Below are 27,976 nucleotides of genomic sequence, written 5' to 3' on the forward strand. Positions count from 1 at the left end.
ACTACAAGATGAGCAAGTGGCCATTTTGTGCAAAAAACCTCAACCGTCACACTCAACCCTATCACATATCTGAATATTTCTCATTGTTTCGGGGTTGAAAACTTGTGACAGCTGAGTTTTTCACTTCATTTATGAATAATTTTAATAAAAAAATATAAAATAGTCATGGTTTCAGTACTTCATAACTCAAAATGTTGTTATAAATAGAATATTTGATGTAATGTGTCTACTTAAAAAGCATCCTATGTCAGAAATGGCAGCAACAATAAAGACAGTGTTGTGCATGCAAATATGTTTACCCGAAAGGAAGGCACAATATGAGAAAGTGACAAAATGAAAAATATAACATTGAACTAAATGCCTCCCTTCAAACCAGTTACAGTCTTCAACTCCGTCACTGTGTTCTCAACCTTGTCACATTAATATTTTTTGGGGGAAAAAATAGGTACGACAATTAAAAAGGAAAGCATTTCTTGCTGATTACCATCTGGCATTTTAAGGATTAACACAATACAATTGTGGTTTTAGTTAAACATAAAAATTAATATAATATAAAGAGACCACAAACACACAATTTTTTTTTTTTTTTTTACTTCAGTCCCATAAAATTTTAAAAACGATCAGAAAAGTTACATTTGCAGTTATTAAATTGTTATGAGGGACTCATGAGCAGAAGGTAGATGTTTGTTTTATAGCAAGTTGTGTAAAATCCTTTTTAAACCAATTCCATTTTGTCCGTTGGAGGGTTGAGAATAAAAGGTGTTTAAATCTGAAAATAATTATTTAATGCCTGGAAAGGTGGGAAAATGAGTTTTTTGGAAGTTTAATATGTGCCTAATGATGTGGGGTATTTAGAAAATGAATTATATGTAAAAAAAAAAATTATAAAAAAAAATCCATGTTGATTACAGAATCCCAGGAATGACTTATAAAATATTTACACACTACAGTCAATTATACAGTAACCACATACAATTTAAAACCACTTAAAACCTGTATTTTCTTGAAATTAAAAGCATCTTTAGTTCCGTGTCTTAAAGGGATACTTCACCCAAAAATAAAAATGTTGTACTCCCTTGAGATGTTCCAATTCCAAACCTGCATGAGTTTCTTTCTTCTGTTGAACACAAAAGATATTTTGGAGAATATGGGTAACCAGACAGTTGACGGCACCCAAACACTGTGGAGGTTAATGGGTGCCGTCAAACTGTGGTTACCAACATTCTTCAAAATATCATCTTTTGTGTTCAACAGAAGAAAGAAACTCATACAGGTTTGGAACAACATGAGGATGAATAAATTACAACATTTTTGGGTGAACTCTCTCTTTAAAAGTGTATAATGTATGAAAAAAATCAAGATCAAATCGCTTTGCAATGACTATTAAGTGCATATTAAAAAATAAATAAAAACCACAAGCAAAAGAGAAAACACAGGTGACATACTAATTTAATATCAATTCTAAAATTATAAAAGTTGTTACAACACTGGTATAGAATGAATGAGTGAAAGCAGTATTTGTAATGTGCAATAATATGCCTTATGCAGTCAAATCAATTTGATTTTTCATTAAAAATATTCAGAACAAGAAATACAAAATCATTCTGAATTTATCCTATAAACTAGGATATTGGCTTTTTAAAATGTTGTGAGATCTTGGTGACATTACTGCAATTGCATAAAATATATCTAATACACAATAACAACAGTATATAACACCTATAGGCAAAATAAGATGGCCAGATCACTCTGTCATATTAACATGTTACATACATTATTAAAATTAATCTGCAACACCTCTGAAGCTTTGCATTGATTACATTTTTGCACCACAACAGCATTCAAAAACATGGCAAATCAATGCCCCACAGACAAAATTGATGGTGTTTCAAAATTTAAGACTGTGTTTAACTTGTACATTGCATGTACTTAAGGAATCTACTATCTCCAAAAGACTACTAACACAATAGAGAGGCCTAGAACCAGAGTTGTTTGACTTTCACTCCTCCAGGCATGACCAAAAAAGGGAGCTTCTGGAACTGTGGTGCGGATGAGGCTCGCAAAGCTCGAGACCCGGGAGTAGATACCTGGTCGGTTCTTCTGAGCACACCCAAGTCCAAAACTCACAACTCCTGCCTGAATCCATGTCCCATTGCCAACAGGACAAACCAGAGGCCCTCCAGAGTCCCCCTGAAAGAGAAAAATGATGTTATTTACATGGTAGGATGTCAGTGCGCCAGCAAATAGTAGTAACATACCTGACAGGAATCCTTGCCTCCCTCCATATATCCAGCACAGATCATGTCTGATAGGACGTCAACTGTTACTAAATCAGATGACAAAATCTGATACATTGATTGGCAGGAAGACTGGTCGATAATGGGCACTTCCACTTCCCGTAGCACCCCAACTCCAGTGAGGGAGACTATTTGAAAGGAAGGACAGGGAAAGCAATTTACAAAATGGACCTTATTATTATAACATGCAATGGGAATGGAAGTGTAATATCTATAATGCTTTGCCCAGACATTTTTTGTCAGGCAGCTATATCACACATAAATTTGTTACTGACACAATGCAGTCTTATCTCTTATCTATCATTTCCATCACCGTGTCAAATCATTTTGATCTTTTTCATACAGCAGAAGCAATGGCTACTTTGCATGAATGCTTGATAAAAGACATAGGGAAACTTTGTTTCTCACATTGCAGGACAATGAAAAAAAAAAAACTTAAATCTTATATGTTGCGGGTCAATTTCATTCCATTTAAGGCTGGACGTCTTGATATGTTGTGACTTTCTCATTTAGGGTCATGAACATGCTCGCAAAGTATCAACACTGATGTGTTGTGAAAAAAGTTCTATTAAGAATCTGTAGGCTTGTGCTCGATCGGCCCAAAGTCCGGCATCCGACCAGCGCGGAAGGTCTCTACGTGTTACTGTCTTTTCTCGAGGCAAAGTATTTTTTGATTAAATGCAATACATTTGAATATGTATTCTCTCGTTATTTCATCTGACTCCATAAATGAAAAGGTTTTAATGATATGTGCATCATTAAATGTGAGCGAATGTTTGACTATTCCTTTTAACTCTTTAATGAATATAATGTCAAAGTCAGTTAGAATAATCAAATGTAACAATTTATTATGTCAGGTAAATGTGTCATGCCAATTTCATAATCAATTCAAAGATAATCGATACAAAACATCAAATGCTCTGGAATAAAGAGAAGAGAGGTGAACCCAACATTATACATGAAGCTGAGAGTCTTACTCTCAGCCTCACGGGCTAATCTGAAATACAGAAAGGCCCCGACCCAACATTAAGATACATGATGCTAAGACGAGTTTACTCTTAAGTAAGAGTCACCCTTAGCATCATGGGCCAACTGGAGTTACAAAAAGGCCCCGATCTTCTCGTTGCGTTCCATTATATAGACAGAACCTCTTTCACATGGAAACATCTTCTAACAATGGAAATTTGCAATCAGAGGTTACACCTTTTGGGGGTGTGAGACCATTTGCCAGGAGACCACCTTCCTTTGTGTGCCAGTTATCCCTAATCTCTTAAAAACCTTATTACCTTTTGTTTTACTTATTTGGAAATGAGACATTTGTACCAGTCGCAATGAGACATTTCAAATGATACCAAAATGTACAATACTTGATGATAATCATTCACAATAAACTATATATTTTCTTGGGTGAATTCAGGTGATCTGAGCATGAGAGAGAGGGGGTGAGGGATGAGGGAATGAAATGTAGATTAGGATGACTCGGAGGTGACCCTTTCGCCTCGATAGTGCACAAGGGGGAGTTCAAATGTTAATTCCCAGAGAGGTCCTTTGTCCCCTTAGGGTCTGGTCGCTCTTCAACCTGTCCGGCATTTTCTAATTTCTCAATTCTTACAAATCTGTTAAGAAGTTTGCTGGTCAATTTTACAGTTCAGCATTAAGTAAATCCATCCACTTTTCCCACTCACATTTCTTGGCTAACTCAATCCTGCTGCATATTTTCACAATTAAGCCATTATTTAAATGTCCATGATTGCTTCTTCTGACTTCACCTTGTCCACTGTAATTACCACTACTGAAATGGTAAGAAATCCAGCTGTCCCTCCCAAGGAAACATCACATCCAGAAAACCTTTGCCACATGTTTAAAGAGTAAAATCTCTGTTGTTACCCCTTATTTTCTTGTTGATGCACTTACCGCCCTCTTGAGTGTGTCCCCAGCCTGTAACGTAGCATAAGGTTCCACTGTTGAACTGGAAGCCAGCATATGGCAGACACACAGGCTGAATCCTGTCTGACCAGGTGACCGGAGAGCGCAGCTGCACTAAGGCTACATCTCTCCCCTCCTGAGGGCTTGAGTATCCTTCTGGAACAACCACCCGCTGCACCTGACTGACCATCTCAAACTGGTTATAGCCATTAAGCAGATGGCGTCCCATGTACAGGCGATATGAAGACACTTCTGAGGGGCTGAGGGTAGGAGATACAGAGAACATTAAAGGTTGTACCAGCGATTTCAGGCCCAAAAAAAGGCCCAAACACAAATTATCACATTCATCTAATCTTTCCTAACGATCCGCTAGCTGCCCGCCCCATAAGCAGGCCGTCAAAAAACCGCCTGTGAGGTTGTTGTGAGGTTTTGCTCTCGTGTTCTCCAGCACGAGCGCAAAACCTCACAACACCCTCCCCCTGTCGGTGATTGGTTGGAACACTATTTGTTTTGGTTTTGAGTGGTTGGTGAAACCAATTGTTTTTGTGTGCAGATCTCAGAGCCTAGGCTGCCTACAGAGATGCGTTTTTTTGACGGCCTGCTTATGGGGCGGGCAGCTAGCGGATCGTTAGGAAAGATTAGATGAATGTGATAATTTATGTTTGGGCCTTTTTTGGGCCTGAAATCGCTGATACAACCTTTAACTTCTCTATAATCAACACAGGCATTGATAATATGATAATAATACTTACTTAGGAAAGCAGTGTGCAGCAGAGAGGACCCAATTTTTTGCAATTATGGATCCACCGCAAACATGACCGTTGGCTCCCATCTGAATGTCCACTTGCCATGGCCACGCCCCTGCTGATGCTTCAACTCCTCCCACAATACGTTTACCTAGCGGAGGCCTGCCGCACACTTACGTGAACAGGTCAGAGGAGATTTAGTGTACATACACAGTGGAGGTTTTCTTACCAGATCACACCTGCCCTACAACTCCCCTAGAGTATCATTACATCTTCTCACTAATAAGGAGCAATACAAACAGGGGCATGAGGCATGAGACATGAGACCTGAGTAAAAGCTGTTGTGGGTAAGGTTACAAACTTAAAGAGAGGGAGGAGAACGTTGTAAGAATGATCTATTAAGCTATTCAAAAATGCATAAAAATTGATTTCTGAATCCAAAGTCATTGTGATATGTAACGTGAGGCTTAAAGTAAAAAAATGTCTACTGTCTAAGCTGAAACAGTAGAGCATGGTTCTAGAAAGCTACAGGTCATGGGTTTCATTCCTAAGTTGTGTTCCTTAAATGCAATGCAAGTCATTTTGGATAAAACATCTGTCAAATGCATAAATGTAAATTAAAAAGAAATGTTGTTTAGCATCTTTTATTAATTTAAAAATATTTAAATTTAAAAATAAGCAACAAATCAATTTGTTTTAAATTACTATTAAAAGAAAAATAGGTAGTAGGAAGGACACTATTGTGATCATGTGACAAGAAAATATAGTACAACAAGAAGACCCATAGACCCACAAGATCTGATTTATAATATCAAATATTTTGTCCTTTTACTAGAAAGTTGGGGTAGCAAATGGGGTAGCCTTAATTTTGGTTTTTAAGTTGAACAAGTATTTTATTACTACATTCAGATCATTTTCTTCATATCTTTTAAAAAATCATTATAAACATTTAAATTCGTATGAAAACAAAACAAAACATGACTCTAAAGATTAGCCTACATGATTTTTATAGAGATTTCTCTCTCATCTCAGACACTCACTGTCACTGACCCATAAACTGAAAAATAATTACCTTGTGCCACACACGTTGACAGCCCTGTATTTTGTCGGACACAGAGAGACAAATAATGATTTTAATGAATGCATTGAATCCAATAAGACCATTACTACACCCTAACAAGACTTAGCCTACCTGTTACCATCAAGACAAAGAGCAGCTGCAGGCAAGAATCAGTCATTCTGTTGAGTTGGCGGAGTGTCTATAAATAATGCGTGTTTTAAAGATTAAACTATAATAATTTGCCCTTGGAGTGACCCTTGGGCTCTAATTCAACAAAAAACAATCAACGTTGTTGTCAACAGTTGAGTCCAAAAACTTACTTGTAATGTCAAATGTCCTATAGCCTATACCCAAAGGGGATATCCCAAAGTCGGATAAAGCGCGCGAACAACAATAAAAGTCAATGAACACTGTTTATTTTTCGGGCAAAAAAAAAAAAAAAAAAACGATTTAAACCCGAACACACGAAGACTCTAATTGCGACAAGCTACAGATTTGTGATGCCTCGTTTTGAATACGGTACATATTCGTATCCTCAAACAATAATTTGCATGACATTTGAGAACAAAGATTTCGATGTAATCGACATGGAAGAAAGGATAACCGAGCGAAAACGCAGAAATGTTCATTTGCCAGAGAATGTATGAATGTACCTGTGCGTTTCTACCTGCTGCCAGCATCCAATCACAACGCGCGCTCTCAATCTCCTCCCAAATAATGAGCCCGTTGTTCTCGCCATAAAGAAGATTCACACAGTGGAGGAAAGCAGAATTCCTGCCGTTCATGTTGAACAGTTGGATTAAAAGTTTAATTAGTTTCGGAAAAAATGCAGACTTTCAGTTCAATTTACTTTTATCTTTTCTCAAGCCACACAATAATAATTTTTCACTAGGCGCTATTGATTCCAGCAATATACCCATTTCAAGTAGGCTACCATAAATTCGAACTTTGCTGCATATTACTTGAAAAGAATCCATAAAAAGTTTAATATTCAGAATATTTAAATACAGAGATTTTTTTTCATGAAAACATTTTCGAACATTATTTGTAACGTTATTTTCTGCATTTACATGCAAGGTTCGTAATCACTATTAAAAAACTGGTATTTTTAGTAAAACAGTAATAACTAGTTTACTGTTGTCCACTATAATCGTAGAATTTTTATATAAAACCATGGTTATAAACATGATCATTTCTGCTAAAAACACCACGTTTACCTTTAAATATCTGCCACTCTTTACCCACAGCTATTATTTTATAACTTTAGTAACACAAAAATGCTTCATCAAATAATTAATATTTCAAAAGAATAGAAAACAGTTGGCTATTAACTATATCAGTAGTATAAAAATCCCTTAAAGATTTATAGTTACCAGGTATTGTTCCTTACGCTGAAGGGCCATTCTTCTACACAAGTCATTCGACCCTCTTTATCATATATATACATACACATATACATACATACATACATACATATACATACACACATACATATAGCCTACATACACACATACATATACATACACACATACATATACATACACACATACACACATACATATATACATATACATACACACATACATATACATATATATATATATATATATATACACACACAGTGTATATAGGTATCAACTTTCACCTAAAAGCCAGACAGGTGCTGCATGTGCAATAGGTAATTCTATACTGTCTAATGAATAATTCAACATAATGTTGCTTGACTTCACAAACTTTTTTCTTCAAAGTGCTTTTGCCATTTGAACATGAAAGGGAGTCTGGTATAACTATTAAACCACCTCACAGAACATAAATGATCTGAAGTACCACACTGATGCAATAAAATGTTGACTTGAAATAAAGAACCTTCAAAAACAATGACATGAATATTACTATTCATTTATTTAAAAAAAATAACAGCCTCAATACAATGCGAATGTACAATCTTACACCTTTCCCTCTTGGAGAGAGTATTTCTACGTGACATTTAAGGTTAGCTGTGAAAAACATCTGGGATGAAGGGACAGTCTCACTCTCCTCATTTTTTAGAGAACTTGGCCTGCTTGTGTTTAGGAGGTGCCCATTTCAAACAATGTGTGTCCACTGTAAAAACACAAAATGTAAAATGGTTAATGGTTTAAACTCGTAAATACACAACATCACATACATAAAGCTAGCATAAGAAGCACATTTGCGCATTTTTCAGATCCGTTACCTGTTATTGGGGGTTTCTTGTACTGGGCACTTTTGAGATGTTCCTCTACAAGTTTGGGTGTGACACAGATGACATGCTGACCTTTCCAGTACTTGACCATGTTTAGAGACTGTAATGTGCTGATGATGTCACTCTGAGTAATACTTGTCATCTGACTATGGGTACAGACAGTATGCATTAGTTAGTGCTCCTTATCAAAGCATTAGCGGCCAATTTATCTTGCAGTATTTTCCTTTTTAAAAATGTTTGTCTGAATTGTACATGTATTTTTTTTCTCCGTGCAGGTTTGTACTTGTATTTGGGACTAGACGTGTACCTGAGGTCTTTGATGGACAGAGTCCCTCTGAAGTCTCGCAGAATCTCTAGTAGTACCCATGACCAGTAACTCCTATAACTCAACTTCCCCAAGTCTGACAGAGGTTTCTCTGGAGACCCCACTGTACTCTCCAGCTTCGATAGCTCATAACCTGAGAAGAATTATGACACAAAGAACAATTATTCATCTATATCAGAGGCGAACAATTGGTGAAAGGTGAATCAGGGGTGAAACTTACTAAATGCGATTAGAAATTTTCCATATCCTCTTCGCTGGTATGGAGGAAGAGTGAGAATACAAGCAACATTGTTCCCATCTGGAGACTCTTTCTCCTGCTCATGAAAAACATGCATCGATAAAGCGTGTTAAATAAGATACAAATCAACAGCTACACTGCATAAATACAACTGACATTCAATGTCAAAAACAAACAGTAGAAACACTTTACCTTAGAGAAGTAACCCACAATATGTGCTCCCTGTTTGTTGACTTCAGTGAGGATGTAGAAGATGAACGGCTCCACGTCAAAGTAAAGTGTTTTATGATCCAAAAACAGCTTTGCCAGGAGACACAGATTCTGACAGTAGATCTACAGCGAGAAGGACAGTGAGAACGACAGAAACTGTGGAAAATTCAACAGCACATGGACATGCACAAAATCACATGCGCATGTATTAGCCATGCAATAAATCAGTTTAGGTTTACATAGTCTTCTCCAGGTCTGAAATCTATTTATCATGAAATGATTTGTTTCTCTGTTTCATGTTAAATGTAAGTGGTAGGTGTCATTCATTTGGCTCACCTTATGGTCCTTCCCATCAACTTCGTATACCGAGATATTGTTTCGGCGATAAATCTCTTTGCCTGGAGGCTGGCGCCACTGACACTGTGACTGAAACGAGAGCCAATGAGAAACAAAGGAGCGGGAAAACAAAAGAAAGCATAAATTTAGTAAGAATGTAAACCTTAACCTGTGAAGCTAGAAATGCTCTAAAAGACAACGAACACAACAAAAATCTTTTAAAACTAGCTGACCAACAAAGACCAACACTGACTAAAAACAAATGCTTGTGCAAGAGTGCTACAGTAATGAGCCCTAAAAAGTGAGTTAGCATTTTTGCACTTCTGGTTCCATTGTCGAGGTATTTTTGAATGGGGTTTTGGATAAATGTCTTAATAAGATCTGTGGATAACACAAGCTCAAGATATTTTATCTTTATATTTTTTTCTACGACACAAATAACTTTAGTAGTTATTTGAAAAAGCGGTTGCTAGCAAGTGGCTAAATGGGATGACAGAGGTGGTCGGGGACATGAAACTTCATCACACCAAAAATGTATCTAAACACTAGATCAATTTCATAGCCTCGTTGTGTTTATAATCACACTCTTGCAAATTATCTTAACTCAAACTTTCAGATTTTACATAAACATTAAAAGATTTGTTGGAAATTTAGTGATTGGTGTAGTTTATTTATAGCCTAAAGGCCCCAATATACTCACGGCGAAGTTCTTTTTCGATCTTTGCTTAATGGTAAAACGAAGTTCGGAATACGTGAGCAGCGAGATACTGTTAGCGAACATCTGACGCCACTTTGGTAGTGCAAAGGTGTTTACCAGCCGTAGCGAACTTTTCTGGAAAGCAGTTTTTAACTACCAAAACGAACTCCAAAAGAACCTCGTTCTGGCCAAATTTTGTGTGAAATTATGTCACATCAGTTCATTCTTCAATTTCACTTGAAATATATCAGTGCCTTAACCTTTTCTTTTTACTCCTGGTGCTTTTATTTACTCTCAAAAAATCAATACATTTGTGTTAATTTGTGAAGATTGTCTTTACATGCAAGAATCATAAACTTTTGTTGGTCACAGAGCTTATTTTATGCAAAAATCCAAAAGCCAATGGAAAAATCCTATGCCAACACATCCCCTATGTGTTGGCATAGGATTTTTCCATTGGCTTTTGGATTGAACTGTGTGATCCTAACCTCTGAGTTGGCCTGCAAAAATAAATCATGCCTTCAGCACTCTCTTTCAAGCATTTAAATACATTAGATGTATAGCACCCCCTATGGTACAATGTAAATCAACAACAAAACCATTGTATGGACTGACCAGGTGGTATCTGAAAGTCTTCTCATACTTCATATACTTCAGGCAGTATTCACAGATCCAAAGTTTGGGCTGTTTTCCATAGTCCTCAGGGAATGGAGAAAAGTACCATGCATCAATCTCAAAATTCCCAATCTGGATCTTGTCCACATATTTTACTTTTGTGATCTGAAAATGAAAGTGACACTTTGATTAAAATGAGAAAACAGATGGACAATTTATTTAAAGCTATATTGATGGAAAACACCATTAAAGTAGATTATTTATCAATGAGGATTATGCAAATGTTGCCCCTTCTTACAGCCTCATGCTCTTTCTCCAGGGCAGCCGTAGTAGGGTCCATCTCTGCATAAGTCTAGAGGAAAAAAATACGGGGTCAAATAATTAGTAATGTTGCTACTGGACTGATATGGACTTGTTCAGACTTTTAAATGGTTCATATGTGAATACAATTAAAACTAAGGTGACCATAGCTCAGTCAAATAATAATTTACTGTTTAAACTGGAAAACGTATCAAACGTATCACCAATCAAATTAAGTACTGTGTGTGTGATTTAGATTAGCAGAAAGGTGATTACAGGTACCTTCTGAACGTGGTTGATCTCGTCATGTTTACGCTTCTGGTTTCGGGTGATCTTCCTCTCCGGCTGGTCCACAAGCTCTCCCCCGCCACCTTCCTCCACACTTTTTCTCACTGCGTCTTTCACAGTCTTTGTCAGGGCTAAACGAGCCTTTCCAACCCATTCATCTAAACGTCTGTTGACTGCAAATGACAAAAGAGAGCATCTGCTCAGTGAATCTGTAAGGACTACACAAACCTATAAAGCATCTGTGTATGATCAGCCACGAATGGGATTTGAATGCAATTCCACTCACATCCAACATAGTGGACATAAAACTCTTCTCTGCCCTCCTGCTCATTCAGCCTGGACTGAATAACCTCTGCTGAATCTGAAAGAAAAGTACTAAATAAATAAATAAGCCAACAAACAGTATGTGCATGCTTATATTACGCATTTCTTAATCAGCATGTTTTTATAAAAAAATATATATATATATAAGTTATATATATTATATATATACGTGATAATACAGTAACGGAGAATTTAACTATAAAATGGCAAAGTATGTGTTTCTGAAATACAATTCTAAATAAGTATTTTAGCTTACGCCATGTTTTGTCCGCACGCTGACACAGATAAGTCTCTCCGATTTCCACCGACACCTCTTGCTCTCTGCCGCCGCAGTGCGACATTCCATCCCCGGAGTGCGGAGTACTCGAGCCCGTGGCTTCTCGTTCTCGATCCGCGGCCTCCGCCTCATCCTCTTCCCCGCCGCTGCCGTTTGATGAACATGTTGCTCGTGTTCCCGTATCTAAGCTTCCTCGGTCGGTTCCAGCGTGGCCAGCGTCTATTTCAACGTCCATTCGCTCTTCTGAGCCGCAGTTATCGTATGAATTGTTCATATTTGGGTGACGATTGCTGGACATTGACATTGCTACGCCAGACATCTTTGTCCATTTGAAAACATTGCGCACCGCGATAACTCGAGCATGCGCAGTGCACTTTTTCAGCCCTGCTTTGTGTAAACAGTGTACCACTGTTTTGTATCACTATTGAAAGTATTATGACCATTAAATACCAACACATGCTGGGACACATAAAATAAATAGTTTAATCTACTTTTACATGAGAGCTGTACAGGCTGTTCAGTGCTTTATTAATGATTGAGAGTTAGTCTTTGCAGACGTTTAGAATGAATATAATAAATATAAAATTTTATCACAACCTGCGACAGAAAGAACAAACTTTTTCACATTTCAATTTTGTGGATTGTTGACACAATTACAATTGCTTTAGTAATAGTAAACTTCACTGAACTTCCTGAGTGGTTAGACTCCTTCCTAACTGCAATGTCTATTCCTTCATTTTCACTAACAACAATGACTTGCCCAAAAGAGAAAGGAAAAACATGGGTCAGTTCATTGCTTGTGGAGAATTTTATTATAGACACAGACATGATGATAGTACAGTTGGTGAAACAGGGAGGTATGCTTGTTCCTCTGCCTGTACCTCCCCTCTCCCATTGTCAGAGTACTCCCTCTTTCCTAAATTCTTTTTCCACTCTTTGAAGCAAACCCCTCCCACCACCTCTATGAGCTCCACCCCCTCTGTGATGATGCCCAGCCCCTCCCTCTCTGGCTCTATGCCCACCTCCACGGTGACCGACACTCCCAGAATTATCCCAGTAACCGGGTCCCTTAAAGTTCCTCTCCTGCCAGTGTCCATAATGTCGTCCGGAGCCACGACTACCACGCTTCCATCCTCTACCCACATGCTCCCTTTCTGGGTGTCCATCCTGTAAGAATGTCTGATCCACATCTTTTGAAATACAAACATTTTGTTTGCCCACATCTTGTCCACAGTTAGAATTTGAAGTAACCTTGTCTTGAGGAATATATTTTTCTTCTTCATTGATCAAAGGCTTCCTGAGCTGTGCTATATTATCACTGAGTTCAAATGCCTGTCCTGGTGCTGTGCTTTCTACCTGTGATGTAGTGTTTGGCAGGTCTGAGTTGACATAATTAATCTTATCAGAAGACTGCGTGAGCCTGCCTAACCGTTCCACCCCAGGTGAAGGCATTGCATGACGTCCTGATCCACCTCTTCTGCCTCCTCTTCCTCTATGACCTCTCTTGAAGTCACCTTGTTGCCTTTTCTCATGAGTGCCCAGACGCTGTGATTGGCCTATAGTGTGATGACTTTGAGAGGCTTGGGTTGCACCAATGGAATCTGGGGATGAGGAAGGGAGTGACTGACAAGATTCGGCACCAGAGGCATCTGTACCAGGAGAGTCTTGAGCCTGAAGAAAAAAAACATCCCTCATTTATTTATTCATTCAAATACTGACATTGAGAACTCAAAGTCCTCAATTGTCACTCCTCTTCAGGGTGAATATATATATATATATATATATATATATATATATATATATATATACAGTGCTATGCATAAGTTTAGGCAACCATGCTAAAGTTGACTAAAAAGAGGAATAAAAAATCATATTTTGCAAATTTAACTTAATGCCTTATTTTAAAAAATTAGGAAAAATCCAACCTTTAAGGACACCAATTTTCTTTGTGAATGAATAATGTATCGTAAATAAATAAATGTTCTTCCTTAAAAAACAGGGTGCATAAGTGTGTACACCCCTATGTTAAAGTCCCATAGAGGCAGGCAGATTTTTTTTTTTAAGTATTTTTTATTTATTTTTTTTAGGATACTATGCATCCTGATAAAGTTCCCTTGGCCTTTGGAATTAAAATAGCCCCACATCATCACATAGCCTTCACTATACCTAGAGATTGGCATGATTTTATTTCAGTTAGCCTAATAGCTAGTTTGATTTGCATTGAGAGATGATCTTATGGAAAGTACTCCATGCCAATCTCTAGGTATGGTGAAGGCTATGTGATGATGTGGGGCTATTTTAATTCCAAAGGCCAAGGGAACTTTATCAGGATGCATAGTATCCTAAAAAAAAAAAAAAAAAAAATACTTAAAAATAAAAATCTGCCTGCCTCTATGGGAATTTAACATAGTGGTGCCCAAACTTATGCACCCTGTTTTTTAAGGAAGAACATTTATTTATTTACGATACATTATTCATTCACAAAGAAAATTGGTGTCCTTAAAGGTTGGATTTTTCCTAATTTTTTAAAATAAGGCATTAAGTTAAATTTGCAAAATATGATTTTTTATTCCTCTTTTTAGTCAACTTTAGCATGGTTGCCTAAACTTATGCATAGCACTGTATATATATATATATATATATATATATATATATATATATATATATATATTTTTTTGTGAGTGAGTATATTATATATATACTTTTATATATAATTTAGTAACTTTGTACTTATAATAAAAATGATATATACATAATACATAATACAATACAGATAATTTTTTACAGCATGTTCAAATTGTCCCTTTTTGAGGGTCAGTAAAAACGCATCATTTCGTGTGTCTCCCTTTAAATGCAAATTAGCTGCTGCTCCCGGCAGAGGGCAGAGCTTCAAGAGCTGTGTGTGTGTGTGTGTGTGTGTGTGTGTGTGTGTGTGTGTGTGTGTGTGTTAGCAGCTCCGATTACCTCACGCAGACAAGCACCAAAATGTCAGAAACTGTTCTCCCTTTAATGTTTAAACTGGAGTCGGACAATGATGGAGAGACTCAAGAAGAAGTGACATGTAGATTGCAACAGGACGTTTCTGAATGGTTAGTTGATTAATTTATGTTGCTGATGTGGAGTTAACTATCTTCAAGTCTTTGATTAGCATATTCTGTCATGATAATCTATAAAATCGCTTGTGTGGGAACTGTTGTAAGATGCCTGCAGAGTGACATGCTACTGCATTTTGTGTTACGTACGTACGTAACACAAAATGCAGTAGCATGTCACTCTGTAGGCATCTTACAACAGTATTGCAAAAGACGGATGCGACAGCTCAAGCAGACTCCCAAATGTGCTCGACTACAACAACTCTCCTCTTCTCAACATGGACTGCGTGTTCCCTAACTGCGTGTTCCCTAATAATGTCACTAACCCGGGAGGAAGCTTGTGTAGTCCCTACCAGCCGTTTGTTGTAGTCCTTAAAAAACAGTTTCTTTAAAAGCAAATATCTTCCTTTACTTTGAACTTTGAGCGTTGGAACTTTGCAGATGTTGTTTGTGCTCAAACAGCAACATTACACACTAACTAAAGTTAGAAAAGTGAAACCATAATCAACAACCCCTTTAATATCATATATTATTTTATTATAAATTATTTTTATTATTATATATTGTTGTTTTTTTAATGCAGTTGTGACTCCCAAAACTTTGCATTGTGTATGCGGGCCGAACATGTCAAATCGGAATGTTCCATCCAGGATTTACCTCATTAATGTGAATTAGGAACCTATTAGACTCTTCTTCTGGGTCAATAACTCCACCCTTTTCCTTCTGCCGTTCCAGAGTCTTCTGGAGCGCTGCCCATTTCGTTCTAAATTCCCCATCGATGACCACATCCTCCTGCTGTGAGTGAAGCAATAATAAACACAATGTTCATGTGTATCCACAGCATGTGACCAGTGAGCATACATTAGGGTGTTGCGCTTTCAAACTAGACATCCTGGCATAGTCAGCTACAACAAGAGGGACTGCACATGGGACAATGATGCACTGTTTAAAAAAATCTACTGCTTGGCACTGAACACAAGAGTGACTTTGTCCACTTGACATTTCTAACAATGATAAACGTCATGCCCAGGCCAGTTTAGCTTGACCCAACTGCTAAAACCGTGTCCACAGAGAATGATACACTGTGCCTGTATGTCTTACCTGAGTGAAAATTGGAGCAGGGGAGGAAAGAAGGGCATCCAAATCGTAGGTCACAGGCTCTCGACACACAGGGCAAACAACAGCCAACTCCTGTTAATGAAAGAATTTTGTTTACAGCATACCTCACTGCACATTTAAGTTTTGCAGTTAGCTATTATATTCAAAGAAATGTTGAAGTAGATTATATAATAATTACATAATACACAAAATCTTTCACTGGGATGTATTAGAGCAAAATGCTACATATTTACCATTGTATTATGTAGCATTTTGCTCTAAGAAACTATATTAAAGTATCCACCATATTTTTCAGGTAAGAGTGGGCGCGGCCATTTGTAATTTTAATGTGTCTGGCTTCCAGTTATTTTTAGCTGTACAAAACAGCTTGTTATGCTGTTTGATATTGCAAACTGGTATGTCTTACCATATTATTTTAATGTAGTGTCTTGATTATAAGCACTCTGGTTTGTAGTGCAAACAGATTTATAGTTTACTGCACTTTAATATAGTCTTCTCGTTATTTCTCTATAGCGGCTAATAAATCGGAAGTCTTGCAGAGTCACAGAAAGCACCTTACTTCCGTGTTGAAAAACAAGGTGGATACAAGATAAGGAGACTGTAAGTATCCTCTGCTATGATGAACAGCCCCACCTCTTTTTCCGCCTGGTCTCTAGTTTTATCCTCCTCCAGCTCCCTCTCACGGTCCTGCAGCTCCATCTCAGAGTGAGTGATGTAGCGGCCAAGGCAGTGCGAGTGGAAATAGTGATAGCAGCTGGTCTTAGTGAACACTTCCCCTTCCTATGGTTAGGACAAAACAGAGGAGGAACAAGTTCAATTTTACAAACAGGCCACATTATGTGCATATTTTTATGGTACTCTCACAATTAAAATACCCCACCTTAAAGCCGTAAAGACAGATGACACAGTTTCCATGGGGAATATTGCTCTCAGTCAGTATCTCTTTAGCTCTCTGTGAGGATAGAGAAATTGTTTGAGACAAACACAAGATAAAAGGAATATACCCTACCATTTGAGGTTGAAGCATTTAAAAAAATTTAAAAAATTAAAATGCCATTTATTACTGTGGTGGCAAAGCTAAATTTTCAGCATCATTACTCCAGTCTTCAGTGTCACAAGATCCTTCAGAAATCATTCTAATGTGCTGTTTTGCTGCTCAAGAAACATTTATTATTATTATTATCAATGTTGAAAACAGTTGTGCTGCTTAAAATTGTTGTGGAATCAGTGGGGGAATTCAGGATTCTTTGATAAATAGAAAGTTCAAAAGAACAGCATTTATTTGAAATAGATTTTTGTAACATTAATAATGTCTTGTTACTGTTACTTTTGATCAAATTAATGCATCTGACATGCAGCTGAATAAAAGTGTAAATTCCTTTTTTTTTTAAACGTATCGACCCCAAACATTCGAAAGTGAGTGTAGTTATGGACCGAATAAGGAATCTAACCTCTATGAGCTGATACAGTACAGGTGTCCCCATACATGACTCTGCCTCCTTCTGCAAACTGCTCTGTAAACTGACAAAAGAGCAGCATGTGAAAACACTGGAAAGAGTAAGAAGTGAAAAAGGACATTCTCAAGTTTAAACATAACAATATCTAATAATAATCAATCACCTGAGCAATTTATCATCCGAGAGTCCACGTGGATTGTGAATAGAGATGCAAGGGGATGAATATGGATACTGAAAATGAATAAAAAAAATACACCAACAGAAAGTAAGTTGCTATAAAGGAGTGTCAATTAAATACAAAACATGTTAGATCCATTACTTTAGTCAAATATTATAGCAATTTAACCAACAAACCTGAGAGTTCAGATCCATTGTCAGCGTAAGACGGACAAACTGAGAGAGACAGTCCTCCGCAGTGGAGGGATGGAGTACCAAACTGACTGTACACCCACTAATTGAGACACATTTGACATCTTTATTTCTGTTCAGGTTAATAACAGTTAACTATATTATTATCTCAGGAAATTTGTGAAAAACTAAAAGAGCAATAAATGATAAAACATTTACCCCTCATCTCTCTGAGTAACACTGAGCTCATCCAAGTAGATGGACTGCAGCACTTCAATTTCAGACAGGACACTGTGGTGTCAAACAGATGTGAATTTCGAGTAGAACTGATCTAATGTAACATTAACATGAGTATGACACATCAGATAACCAGAGACGCTGGGTCAAAGGCACACAGTAAAACACTTGGCCATTTGTTTACTTAGATACTGACAATTGCAATGCCATGACTACACCGGTTAAAGCCGAACAAATTAACTATGGATTCACTTATTTACTGTAATTCTCGGACAAAACGATTTTTGTAGTTTTCTGTATAAATTAGACTGTACCATTAAATTGTTATGTTATCACATATCACGGAATGTACTTAGTCACATATGACAGCTCTCTTGTACCGTTAACAAGTCTTCCAAATAAGGAATTTAGTCAATGTCAATCAGCTCTGGATTTATATAGTAATTAGTAATTAATACACGTTTCTGTCAGTATTTTCCAGCTACATAATGATAATACATTCTCTGATAATACTCACTCGCTCTCGGCAGCCATGTTGGCGGTGACGTCACAACTCCACGACATCGGTCAGCTGACACAGAGCCGACTGACAAACAGATGGGAATTTCTAGGATGCAGGAGTTTATGATTCAATTAGATCCCTTTTTCTTGAAACTATTATTTTATCTGTATCTCATGCAGTATTTTACTGGAATTATTTATTAAAAAAATTAAATTGGAAAAAGATTTAGTCCTTGCAACAAAAATACTTTCTCACTAATAAGGTCAAAGTCTTTCAAAATAATAAATATATTTTTCCCTGTCAAACATTTCATGACTAAATATAAAGCTGATATTGATACACGATGCTCAAATTCACACATAAACTATCTATCATTTATTTTGGGCTCTATACTGAACAACTTTGGGAAAATACCGACATTTATTAAAGGTAATATCCAGCAAGATATGTCCACAACCTCTATAGACATTATTTTTGGATATTTTGATTCTGACCCTACTAAAATAACGCTTGCTTTGTTATTAATTTCAATTTATTTTCTTTGTAAATGTTATATCCATAAATCTAAGTTTACCAACAAGATTTTTTCTTTTTCTGTTTTTGAAAGAGTTTAAAATGTATCTTAATATAATTACATCTTCGGTTAATAAGCAAGCAAGTAGAACGTCTTCCATTTGTAAGGACTTTAATTGTAACTGATGCATAGATTAATATCTTACCCTCAAGTTATTTTTCTCTATCTTTTTTTATTTTCCCTCTTTAAGCTCTTTAACTCTTTTCTCATTTGTATTCTGATGACATTTAACATATTAATACATTTTGTATATTGTAAATAACATTTTTAAAAGGGAGTTTATGATTCAACAAACATGATTCAGAGGTCAAATAAAATAACTTAAAGAAACGGTGCTCACCATTTATTTAGTAGGTTTAATCCAGGAAAAACACGTGACTTTTTGCACAAGTTGAACAGAGTTGTATTGAAAGAAGAAAGTGAGCATTCCGTTAAAATCATGTTTTATTGCTTATTTATTATTTGCATACATTAATGACATATACCAGGTCAATTTTAATCCAACACGAAACATCTCTCACAAAGAATAGTGGAACACATTAGACAGTTTGTGTATGGTGTCTTTCCTGGACCAGGCTTTTGATACCAGTGTAAAAACATGCCAGTCAATTCCCCTTTTGTAAAAAGCACAAAAAATAAAAATAAAAAATGGATTAATGTGTAAACAAACGCTGATGTTCGGCACATAATAGTGATTTTATTCCTCTTGGCTTTATCTAAGCGCAGTGTTAACATAAAAAAAGAGTCACATTTCTGATCTGTTAAGTTGACGCAAAGGAACAAAGTTGCAAAGGTGTTTGATTTGTCCTTCTTTCCATATCTTCCAAACACCTCTGCTCTAACAGCATTTCTTCCCTTTCTTCCTCCTTTCTCTGTCCCTGTGGGAATTAATATGGACAGTGTCCTTTTCTCTCTCTCTCTCTCTTTCTGCTCGACTCTGGCTCTGTTTCTTGGCCCGAAGGACCATGTGGGTGAAAGCCATGAACATCTGCAAACAGAAAAGAATATAAGGCATGCATATTATACATTTTAATTTAACACATCAAAGTGGACAGAAAGACAAACTGTATTTTCGTAATAAATTGAAAACTTGAAACATTCTATTCAAGCTAAAATAAAATGTTGATGATTTTTTTCATGAATTTGAGCTTAAATGAACAAACTTAAATATTGAGGATATTTAGGCCCGGTTTCACAGACAGGGCTTAAGACTAAACCAGGATTAGACCATAGATCAATTAGGACATTTAAGTAATTTTTATAAACATGCTTAGAAAAAAAACATTACCGATGTGCATCTTAAAACTAAAAAGGCACTGATATATTTTTAAGATCAGTCAGTGCAAGTTTATTTCAGTGGAAACAGCTCAGACTTACATTTTAGTCTAGGACTAGTCTTAAGCCCTGTCTGTGAAACCAGGGGTTAAAGTCCCCCTGTAGTCAATAACTGTATCCATTAAAACGCATCTTTGATCACCAAAATTACATATTTAAACGTTTTTTCCTGTCATTTTTTTTAATTAATGCCTTAAAATAGCTTGAATGTACCTCAACACTCTTCCTTCATTTAGTATACGCGGACTATGAATATGCAAAATTAGCCCCGCCTCCACTCACTCAAAGCAGCTCAGAGATTCACTTGGTCAACTTTACTGTAGTAAACGCTGCACAATGGCAAGTGGAAATACTGGTTTCATTCAGCCATATATGTTTGAACCAGAAACTGATTCAGAAGAAGTGGAAGAGTGAATTATGCAGGCTCGTATACAAGTCGATTTATCAGAATGGTAATGCGTTTTATGAATCGCTCTCTATGACGCCGAACACATAACGGTAATTAATATGATTAGCCTTTTGTTTGACTACGTTATCAAACAGCAAATTCTGAGAAACACTGTTGATATTTAAAATCAACCCAAACAAACACACCCCTCCCTTCATTGCTCAGCTTCCAAAATGCACAAACACGCAAAAGTGGACGTGTCTCTTTATCATAGCAGAAGCGAAGTAAGATCAAGCTTGGCGAAAAATAAAGCAAAGATGACAAACAAACGACATGGAAGAACAAAAAAATTAACATACAGTACACACAAGTATATACAAGCAAGAGTTCATTGTTAGTCACCAGAGGCACACACTCAAATCCATAGCCGCTTTGCCATCGTCGGGCCGAACGGTTCTTAGAATGGTAAGGAAAGGTTCCAGTTTTGTTTCTACTTAAGCCTGGCACGGCACGATTACAAACCGTTCTCAGCCCGGAATTCCCGTTTTGGAATTCCCGGAACTCAGAATTGATCACTTGTCTGTTGTCTGGCTGCTAGTTTCTCTGTAGCTGGCTAAGTGCACTATTTGAGGGATGTAAACACAAACTAGTGGTGGGATTCACAGGGTACTCACGATACGATACGATACACAATACATGGCTCACGATACACGATAATCTGCAATACACTACAATTCTGTGATGATCGATATATTGCTAGACAATCCTATAATGATACATCACGATATCACATCAACTATGAAAAGTGCAGGTTCTCTCTTTATTAAAGTCCAAACTGTTAGAAAACAGCACAAAATGTTTTTCAGTCTGTAAATGAAATTAAACATTTCATACTTTTTAAAAGCTTAAACTTTTCTTTGTATGTAAACGGACACATTTCACTGCTTATCGACATGCTTTATATAAACCTCGTAGATTTCAAAATTTACCAACCTCTTTTATTTAAACCTGGGAATATCTCAGTGTTTACCAGCTTCCTGAAAACAAACCTGGGAATACTGTTGTCAAAGTTTCCGACTTGGGGTGTTTTAAAACTAAACAAGTGTGTTATGGTGCGTTCAAGTCATCTCGTATAGATCGTATTTACGAGTTGAACGCACTTGAACGCCACCACAATGTCGTAAATACCAGTGGGGAGCTCGGGATTTTCTCAAAGCTCCGATCTTTACGAGTTGGGGGCGTGTCAGTGATTAACATGGCGAAATACACACTACGTAAAGGTATTTAGCTGTGATATTGTCAGGCTTTTCTTTTTACAGCGCAGTTAGCTAATCGCCAACACAGAATATGATAGTATTATAATATAACTATGCAACATGTAACGATGAGTTGGCAGTGGCTTCATAAATTAATTAAAAACATAAAAATACAAAGTACACCTGATGCACATTTCTTTGTTCTTCATTTTCTAGAACAAGAGTTTAAGAACCATACTGTATTTTTGTGTAATTAATTAAGAGAAAGTACTCCGCCATTTTGCTGCAACGAAAGTGACTTGAACGCACATGCCGTTAAAGCACGACTTCCCACCTCGTACGTACGAACTTCCCAGGAGGACTTGAACGCACCATTAGCGCTCAACATACATGTCTGTGATCGGTTCCAGTGACATCCTGTTTTCGGTCGAAGTCCACAGTAATCGATTGTCGAGTTCACGCGCATAGGTTTAGTACCTATGATCACGCGCGTGAACTCGACAATCGATTACTGTGGACTTCGACCGAAAACAGGATGTAAATACAAGTATGTGCGCTGGCTGAATAAACATAATTTTTTATATATTTCTTTCACATCTACTGCAGTCAGATTCACCCGCGTTCACTCCGAAGGAATGACTCACATGACCTGTGCACTTGTAATGACACATCAAGGATGTTAAGAGGCTAAAAGCAGGTTTAAAACTTGCCCCATTGAAGTCAACAGGGTGCAAATTTTTAAAAGAGGATAACACGTTGTAGGCAACACCGATTTTTGTCGTTGTTCTCTGTACTGACAGCACTCCAAATGTACAAAAAAATGAGCTCAATGTTAAAACTGACCGGAGTTCTCCTTTAATGGTATAAAAGCCGAAGTGCGTCCAGACTTTGAACTTATACGTGGCTGGGGGATCTATTATTTTACTCACACTGCTATCCACCATTCCCTTAAAAAACTATTTTTTTTAGGCTAGTTAACTTATGTTCACGTTTCACGTTCACATGTTCATGTGTTGAGCGCTACCTCGAGGAGCCACGAAGTAGCTATGCTGGGAGCAGGGCAATCTATTTAGAACGCCTTATTTTATTAATTAAAAATCGATATTTGGCGCCAGTGTACCGATTCTCGTATCGCACGGAGAAGGACAAAGTCATATTGCCCTAGCAACATTTATAACATTTCTAATGTTACCGTGGGTCCTAAAGCTGATCATAACCCTTCCTTTTCCAGTGATATTCCTCTCTTTTGTAATGTCTCTCAGCCATCTCTCTTTCTACAGTGTTTCTTCAAATCTCTCGCTCTCTCCTCCCCCATCATGCGCGTTTACGCCCCTTGCTGCTGATTGGCTACAAGTGTGTTGTGCTGCTCGGTCCGATCCACTTTTAACAGCGTTTCTCAGAAATCACTTACTGCACCTTTAAATTAACTTTCAATTCAAAATTGTGTGAATACAGATCACAGCAAAACGAACCTCACCTCTTCTACGTTGATATTCTCTTTAGCGCTCGTCTCAAACAACCTCACACCAACTGACTCTCCAAAGCGCATAGCATCTTGGCTGTCCACAAGCCTTTTAGAAGGATCATCATTCTTGTTTCCCACTGTTAGGGATCATAGTGAAAAGGAATATTAAAAGTTGGCCTACAACAAATTCGGAATATATAACCAGAACATTTATTTTCATATCACATTACACAACAGGGAAGTAAATTAAGTTAATAAAACATAAAGTTGTGTGTTTAAACTAACCTAATATTTTGCAGACGTTGTCACAGTTCTGTGAGATTTCGTTTAACCACCTTTTCACGTTGACAAATGATTCAGGGTTTGTAACATCATAAACAATGATGACACCATGAGTGTTTCTGTAATACCTAGAGGAACACAGCAAACATGTAAGGGGGAGACCGAGAGAGATCAAAAGAATGGTCAAACAGATCAAAACCGAACGGTTTGACTAGAGCGAGGCTTACGTCGAGGTGATGGTTCTGAACCTTTCCTGCCCTGCGGTGTCCCAGATCTGGAGTTTAACTCTTTCTCCGTCAATCTCTACTGTGCGGATCTTGAAGTCAACTCCAATAGTGGTTATGTAACTTCCTGTGAGGAGCACAAGAGCATGATTTTACAACATTTCAACTTCTTAATCACATGTCAAGCAAGCATATACTCTCACTTTGTCTTGGACATGAGAACACAATGAATCAGATCATATATTTACAGACCCTTTGGCTCATTTTCTGTCTCTGTCACAGACACGCATTCTGTGCCAAGCAGACTCACCAGAGAATGAGTTGTCTGCGAATCGTAGGAGCAAACTGCTTTTCCCTACATCTGCAACAGAGTCAGAGTAGCATTTGTTAAATGTTCATCTGTAATACCTCAGTGCATGTATATTTTGAATTAAACATGACAGTATTTTCTATAATAAAACAAGATTATAGTAATAAATAGATATTTACATTAACTGTTTAAAAAAAATTAATATATGAGAATAAGTGGCAATAAAATGTCCCCACAATAAATAAAAATGTGCAATGGCATAGCGTGAATACAGCACTACTAACAAAAATGTCTCAAATCGTCCATCTGCATCATACAACTTAACCCTGCTTAAGATGTCCCTTTGTGACAAAGGTCACAATATTAAGGGGTCAAATGGCATTCATGAGCCTATTCATATCTTTACGGAGACAAATGCTACTTAGCTACACAGTTACAGCGTGTCAGTGAGGAAAACAAAATTACAAACATGATGAACTCTTGACTTGAGAATGCATTACTGAGAGTAAATAATCAAGATTACACATTTGCAAACAAAGAGTTCTTTGAAAGTGGATGCATAAACAGGTTTGTTAAAGTCAGCATTAAAAGAAAATTCGCAAATTTTGTATTATTAACAATTCAAGTATATTTCATTTAAATGGTTTTTTTTTTTTTTTACCTCGTAATGTTTAATTAAAATGTAATAACTAGATCTTTGGGTGAAACGAATACATCTCTCTGGGGATGTATGCCAGACTGTGTCACTTTTTGTGAAGACCCCCCTTAAAATCCCATACACAACTGATGAACAGAACCAAGTCCCTGCCTTAATTTTATTTTTTTATCTGATACACTCAGATGTACGCCACAATACGGAAGAAAATATCTGTTGTTACAGATCAAGCAAAAAGCATAAAGATTATAATCCTGTATTTTGTTCATAAATGGGGATATTAAATGCCTGGAGAAAGATTTATAGTAAATACACATAAGCCAGTTATGCATGCATGATGCATAACTTATTTATGTGCATTTAATATGAAAGCAAAGGACAACTACTCAAGCGATGTAGCCAAAACTTTCACAGATCATTTCGTCACAGTACGCATACCACACAAGTGCATAGTAAGCATACTCATGAACTGTTCAAATTACTAAATGCATGTAGGGATGAGGACTAATGTTACTCACTTAGTTTCATTTCAGCTTAAATTGTGAAATTGCAGAACAACATTCCAGTAAATGCACAAGTCTCAAGCATTCTTAGTAATGGACAGAGTGCTACAGAAATAGTTGGGCTTAAACACTTTTTTTTTTTTTTGCCAAATATTAGTAATTCTCTCTGTCTGATTGGGTTCTCCATTAAAGAGCCAGATAGAGATAGAAAAGCTGGAACAAAAACATAATTTGTTAGCAAGTGTATAAAAACACAAAAGTACTGACTGGAGTCACCAATGATGAGCAGCTTGAAGAGGTGATGGTAGTCTTTTCCCGCCATTCTTCTGTTCAAAATGTGTCCTCATGAAACAAGTTTAACAGCTTTCAACACCTTTATATCACTTTCCCTGTGTCTTAAAATGCCAGGAGGTTTAGAGTTTTGGGTGAAATACTGCAAGCATCATGTGATCGTCTTTCCAGTTTTCCTCAGAATTCAAGTGTGAAATGATGCATCAGTTTGATTTCAGTGCATTCCCATTTATGAATTAGTGATTCTGCATTGTCCGTGCAATATTCTTAGTTCATTTTAAAACACTTTAAATTTCAAGTAATATTTCCATTGCTTAGAATCTATGTGAAAAGTACTTTTCGTCACCTCGCCTTCAAGTGCAAACACATTACCACATTGTTGTGGTTAAGTATCAAATGACTCAGGTTACAAAGTAAGCAGTTCTTTAATCGCCGATGGTGCTCATAATACCTGCCGAGTTATGAGTGCGTCAGGGACCAAATTACCCAGAAAAAAAAGGGCGATTTGTTTGAGATCCAAGTTGTTTTGTTTCCAAATCTTGATTTCACAGATATGTAGATGACATCTCAGTCACAACAATTCCATTCCGCCTGTTTAGCCAATGCATGCAGGGGCTGGTAGCTTCCCTCGCTTTCAAAGATCACTGTTACTCAAAGACACTGTAGGAATGCAGGTTCAAGCCGGAAGTGAGATAAGTCCTAGTCGGTCCCGTTCAAGCCCTAATCCTAGAAAAAAAGGAAGAAAGAGACAGGTATTACTTACGGATCTTGTTCAGATTATTTAGACATGCACCCCCTTTTTGCCCAGAACAGCAGCTGTGGCACTAAATTTAGCTTCTTCCACTCTGACAGGCAAATGACACCCTCGAAACCACATGCACCAGCTTTACGCTAGGGTTTATGGATGGAAATCAGGATAAATGTACACACACATCTTTCCCCTGACAATTGAAACCAAAACAGTGGACATAACGATTAAAAGCCCACATAAAACTGACTGCTGAGTCAAGACAAAGCAGCTAGAGACTCAGTAAACTGCCCAAATGTTCCATGAAAACAGGAAGGGACGTGTTTTTCCTGAGCTGCCGTTGCGAGGAGGGCACAGGCTTCTCATTACACATTTTTTGTCTAAAATGAAGGCAGTATGATAAACAGTAATGTCCTTCAGGCGAATGTGATCATTTTAACACGGAAAATGTGGAAGAGAAGTGAAACTGACACACCTAAGCCTAGGTCCGCTTATCAGACAAAAAGAGAAAATAATTTTGGTGCCACTGCCAACACATCTAAATCCCTCAATGCAAACACGTCCAAATTAAAAGTGAAACTATTCGGTGCTCTAATACTACAACTGGAATAAACAGGAAAATCACAAGAAGGAGATTCATTTAGAGGCAGATTCACTTTATTCTGTTCGTTTCTATACGGTAATCATAAACTGAGTGTCCTTTAGATAAGCGACCTTGCGTCTGTATTACATGAAAATCTCGCGCAGTAATCCTCAGAAACTCAGAATCATGGATCGATTAAAACATGCCGTCATACCAAACCTCAAGTTGAACTCTCGCCTTAATCTGCTTCTTAAGTTCCGTCTCCGTTAACCACTCGGTCAAACTTGTGTAAGTTACATTACTCAAATCAGCAACTCGTGTAATTTACTCAGTTGTTTTGAAATGCAGCTAGGCTAGCTACTTAACTAGCCGCAGATGCTCTAAGATAATAAGATCAAACTCAAAGCTAAAGAAAAGCTCACCGAACACACTTTAACCCACATATTCCAAGCACGCTGGGGAAAACTCGGAAGACTTGGCACAAGTTCCTGCTAGGGCGGTCGGTTAGTGTCGGGTTAATCCTGCAGGCAGCACTGGGATCCGGGGATCCAGTGTTAAGGGAAGTTCGGACAGTGTCCCAGCGGCCGCAGAGATCAGATCCGCCCATCTGAGGGCGCCGCACCTGAATGTTGAGTCACTCTCATCCTCATCATGTGCTCGAGTTTCTCAGTCTCCTCCTCCTTCTCCTCATGCCACTCCTGTTGCTGCTGCTGAGATTGCCATCGCTATTCTGTTGCAACAAAC

The 27,976-nt window shown here is 37.4% G+C and overlaps 4 protein-coding genes across 5 annotated transcripts; all 4 read right to left on the minus strand.

Moving 5' to 3' along the window:
- Positions 1–1,559: 1,559 nt before the first annotated feature.
- LOC311291955 (serine protease 33) lies at positions 1,560–6,910 on the minus strand. Its single transcript, XM_084411336.1, has 6 exons — positions 6,162–6,910; positions 6,042–6,065; positions 4,976–5,141; positions 4,212–4,483; positions 2,259–2,425; positions 1,560–2,190 (listed from the first exon to the last, which is right to left on the minus strand). Exons 1-6 carry the CDS (start codon positions 6,205–6,207, stop codon positions 1,942–1,944), a joined length of 924 nt encoding a protein of 307 aa, XP_084267462.1. The 5' UTR covers positions 6,208–6,910; the 3' UTR covers positions 1,560–1,941.
- Positions 6,911–7,907: 997 nt separating this feature from the next.
- kat8 (K(lysine) acetyltransferase 8) lies at positions 7,908–12,277 on the minus strand. The gene is made up of 11 exons (XM_084395694.1): positions 11,843–12,277; positions 11,549–11,623; positions 11,257–11,435; positions 10,973–11,026; positions 10,675–10,839; positions 9,363–9,452; positions 9,009–9,149; positions 8,799–8,892; positions 8,561–8,711; positions 8,245–8,399; positions 7,908–8,132 (listed from the first exon to the last, which is right to left on the minus strand). The coding sequence occupies exons 1-11, from the start codon at positions 12,180–12,182 to the stop codon at positions 8,068–8,070; spliced, it is 1,509 nt and encodes a 502-aa protein (XP_084251820.1). The 5' UTR covers positions 12,183–12,277; the 3' UTR covers positions 7,908–8,067.
- Positions 12,278–12,652: 375 nt separating this feature from the next.
- On the minus strand, positions 12,653–18,724 carry rnf25 (ring finger protein 25). Its single transcript, XM_084407571.1, has 10 exons — positions 18,634–18,724; positions 18,099–18,170; positions 17,886–17,982; positions 17,695–17,762; positions 17,526–17,595; positions 16,955–17,026; positions 16,708–16,854; positions 16,057–16,146; positions 15,613–15,750; positions 12,653–13,534 (listed from the first exon to the last, which is right to left on the minus strand). Exons 1-10 carry the CDS (start codon positions 18,678–18,680, stop codon positions 12,761–12,763), a joined length of 1,575 nt encoding a protein of 524 aa, XP_084263697.1. The 5' UTR covers positions 18,681–18,724; the 3' UTR covers positions 12,653–12,760.
- Positions 18,725–19,618: 894 nt separating this feature from the next.
- On the minus strand, positions 19,619–27,907 carry LOC311288567 (ras-related protein Rab-35). Of its 2 annotated transcripts, none has more exons than XM_084406055.1 (7): positions 27,655–27,907; positions 25,878–26,627; positions 24,453–24,503; positions 24,146–24,269; positions 23,922–24,046; positions 23,649–23,773; positions 19,619–20,180 (listed from the first exon to the last, which is right to left on the minus strand). In XM_084406055.1, the coding sequence occupies exons 2-7, from the start codon at positions 25,930–25,932 to the stop codon at positions 20,031–20,033; spliced, it is 630 nt and encodes a 209-aa protein (XP_084262181.1). In that variant the 5' UTR covers positions 25,933–26,627; positions 27,655–27,907; the 3' UTR covers positions 19,619–20,030. The 2 variants fall into 2 exon arrangements, with proteins under 2 accessions (XP_084262181.1, XP_084262182.1); XM_084406056.1 differs by having other exon boundaries at positions 27,447–27,680.
- Positions 27,908–27,976: the final 69 nt, after the last annotated feature.

Source organism: Rutilus rutilus (genome assembly GCF_951802725.1).
Source record: "Rutilus rutilus genome assembly, chromosome: 1".
Classification (NCBI taxonomy): Eukaryota; Metazoa; Chordata; class Actinopteri; order Cypriniformes; family Leuciscidae; genus Rutilus; species Rutilus rutilus.

Coding starts and splice junctions, on each gene's coding strand:
- LOC311291955 (XM_084411336.1), bottom strand. CDS start 6,207: ATGACTGATTCTTGCCTGCAGCTGCTCTTTGTCTTGATGGTAACAG. Junction 6,066..6,161: donor CTTTGTCTTGATGGTAACAG/GTAGGCTAAGTC, acceptor GACAAAATACAG/GGCTGTCAACGTGTGTGGCA. Junction 2,191..2,258: donor GAGGCAAGGATTCCTGTCAG/GTATGTTACTAC, acceptor TTTCTCTTTCAG/GGGGACTCTGGAGGGCCTCT.
- kat8 (XM_084395694.1), bottom strand. CDS start 12,182: ATGTCTGGCGTAGCAATGTCAATGTCCAGCAATCGTCACCCAAATATG. Junction 9,150..9,362: donor TTGATGGGAAGGACCATAAG/GTGAGCCAAATG, acceptor TTCTCGCTGTAG/ATCTACTGTCAGAATCTGTG. Junction 8,400..8,560: donor CTGTCCATCAAAGACCTCAG/GTACACGTCTAG, acceptor CTGTACCCATAG/TCAGATGACAAGTATTACTC.
- rnf25 (XM_084407571.1), bottom strand. CDS start 18,680: ATGTCGTGGAGTTGTGACGTCACCGCCAACATGGCTGCCGAGAGCGA. Junction 17,763..17,885: donor CAATGGATCTGAACTCTCAG/GTTTGTTGGTTA, acceptor ATTCATTTTCAG/TATCCATATTCATCCCCTTG. Junction 16,147..16,707: donor GAGACCAGGCGGAAAAAGAG/GTGGGGCTGTTC, acceptor TTTCATTAACAG/GAGTTGGCTGTTGTTTGCCC.
- LOC311288567 (XM_084406055.1), bottom strand. CDS start 25,932: ATGGCGGGAAAAGACTACCATCACCTCTTCAAGCTGCTCATCATTGGT. Junction 24,270..24,452: donor CGCAGACAACTCATTCTCTG/GTGAGTCTGCTT, acceptor TGCTCCTCACAG/GAAGTTACATAACCACTATT. Junction 20,181..23,648: donor AGAATATCAACGTAGAAGAG/GTGAGGTTCGTT, acceptor TTCTGTTTGCAG/ATGTTCATGGCTTTCACCCA.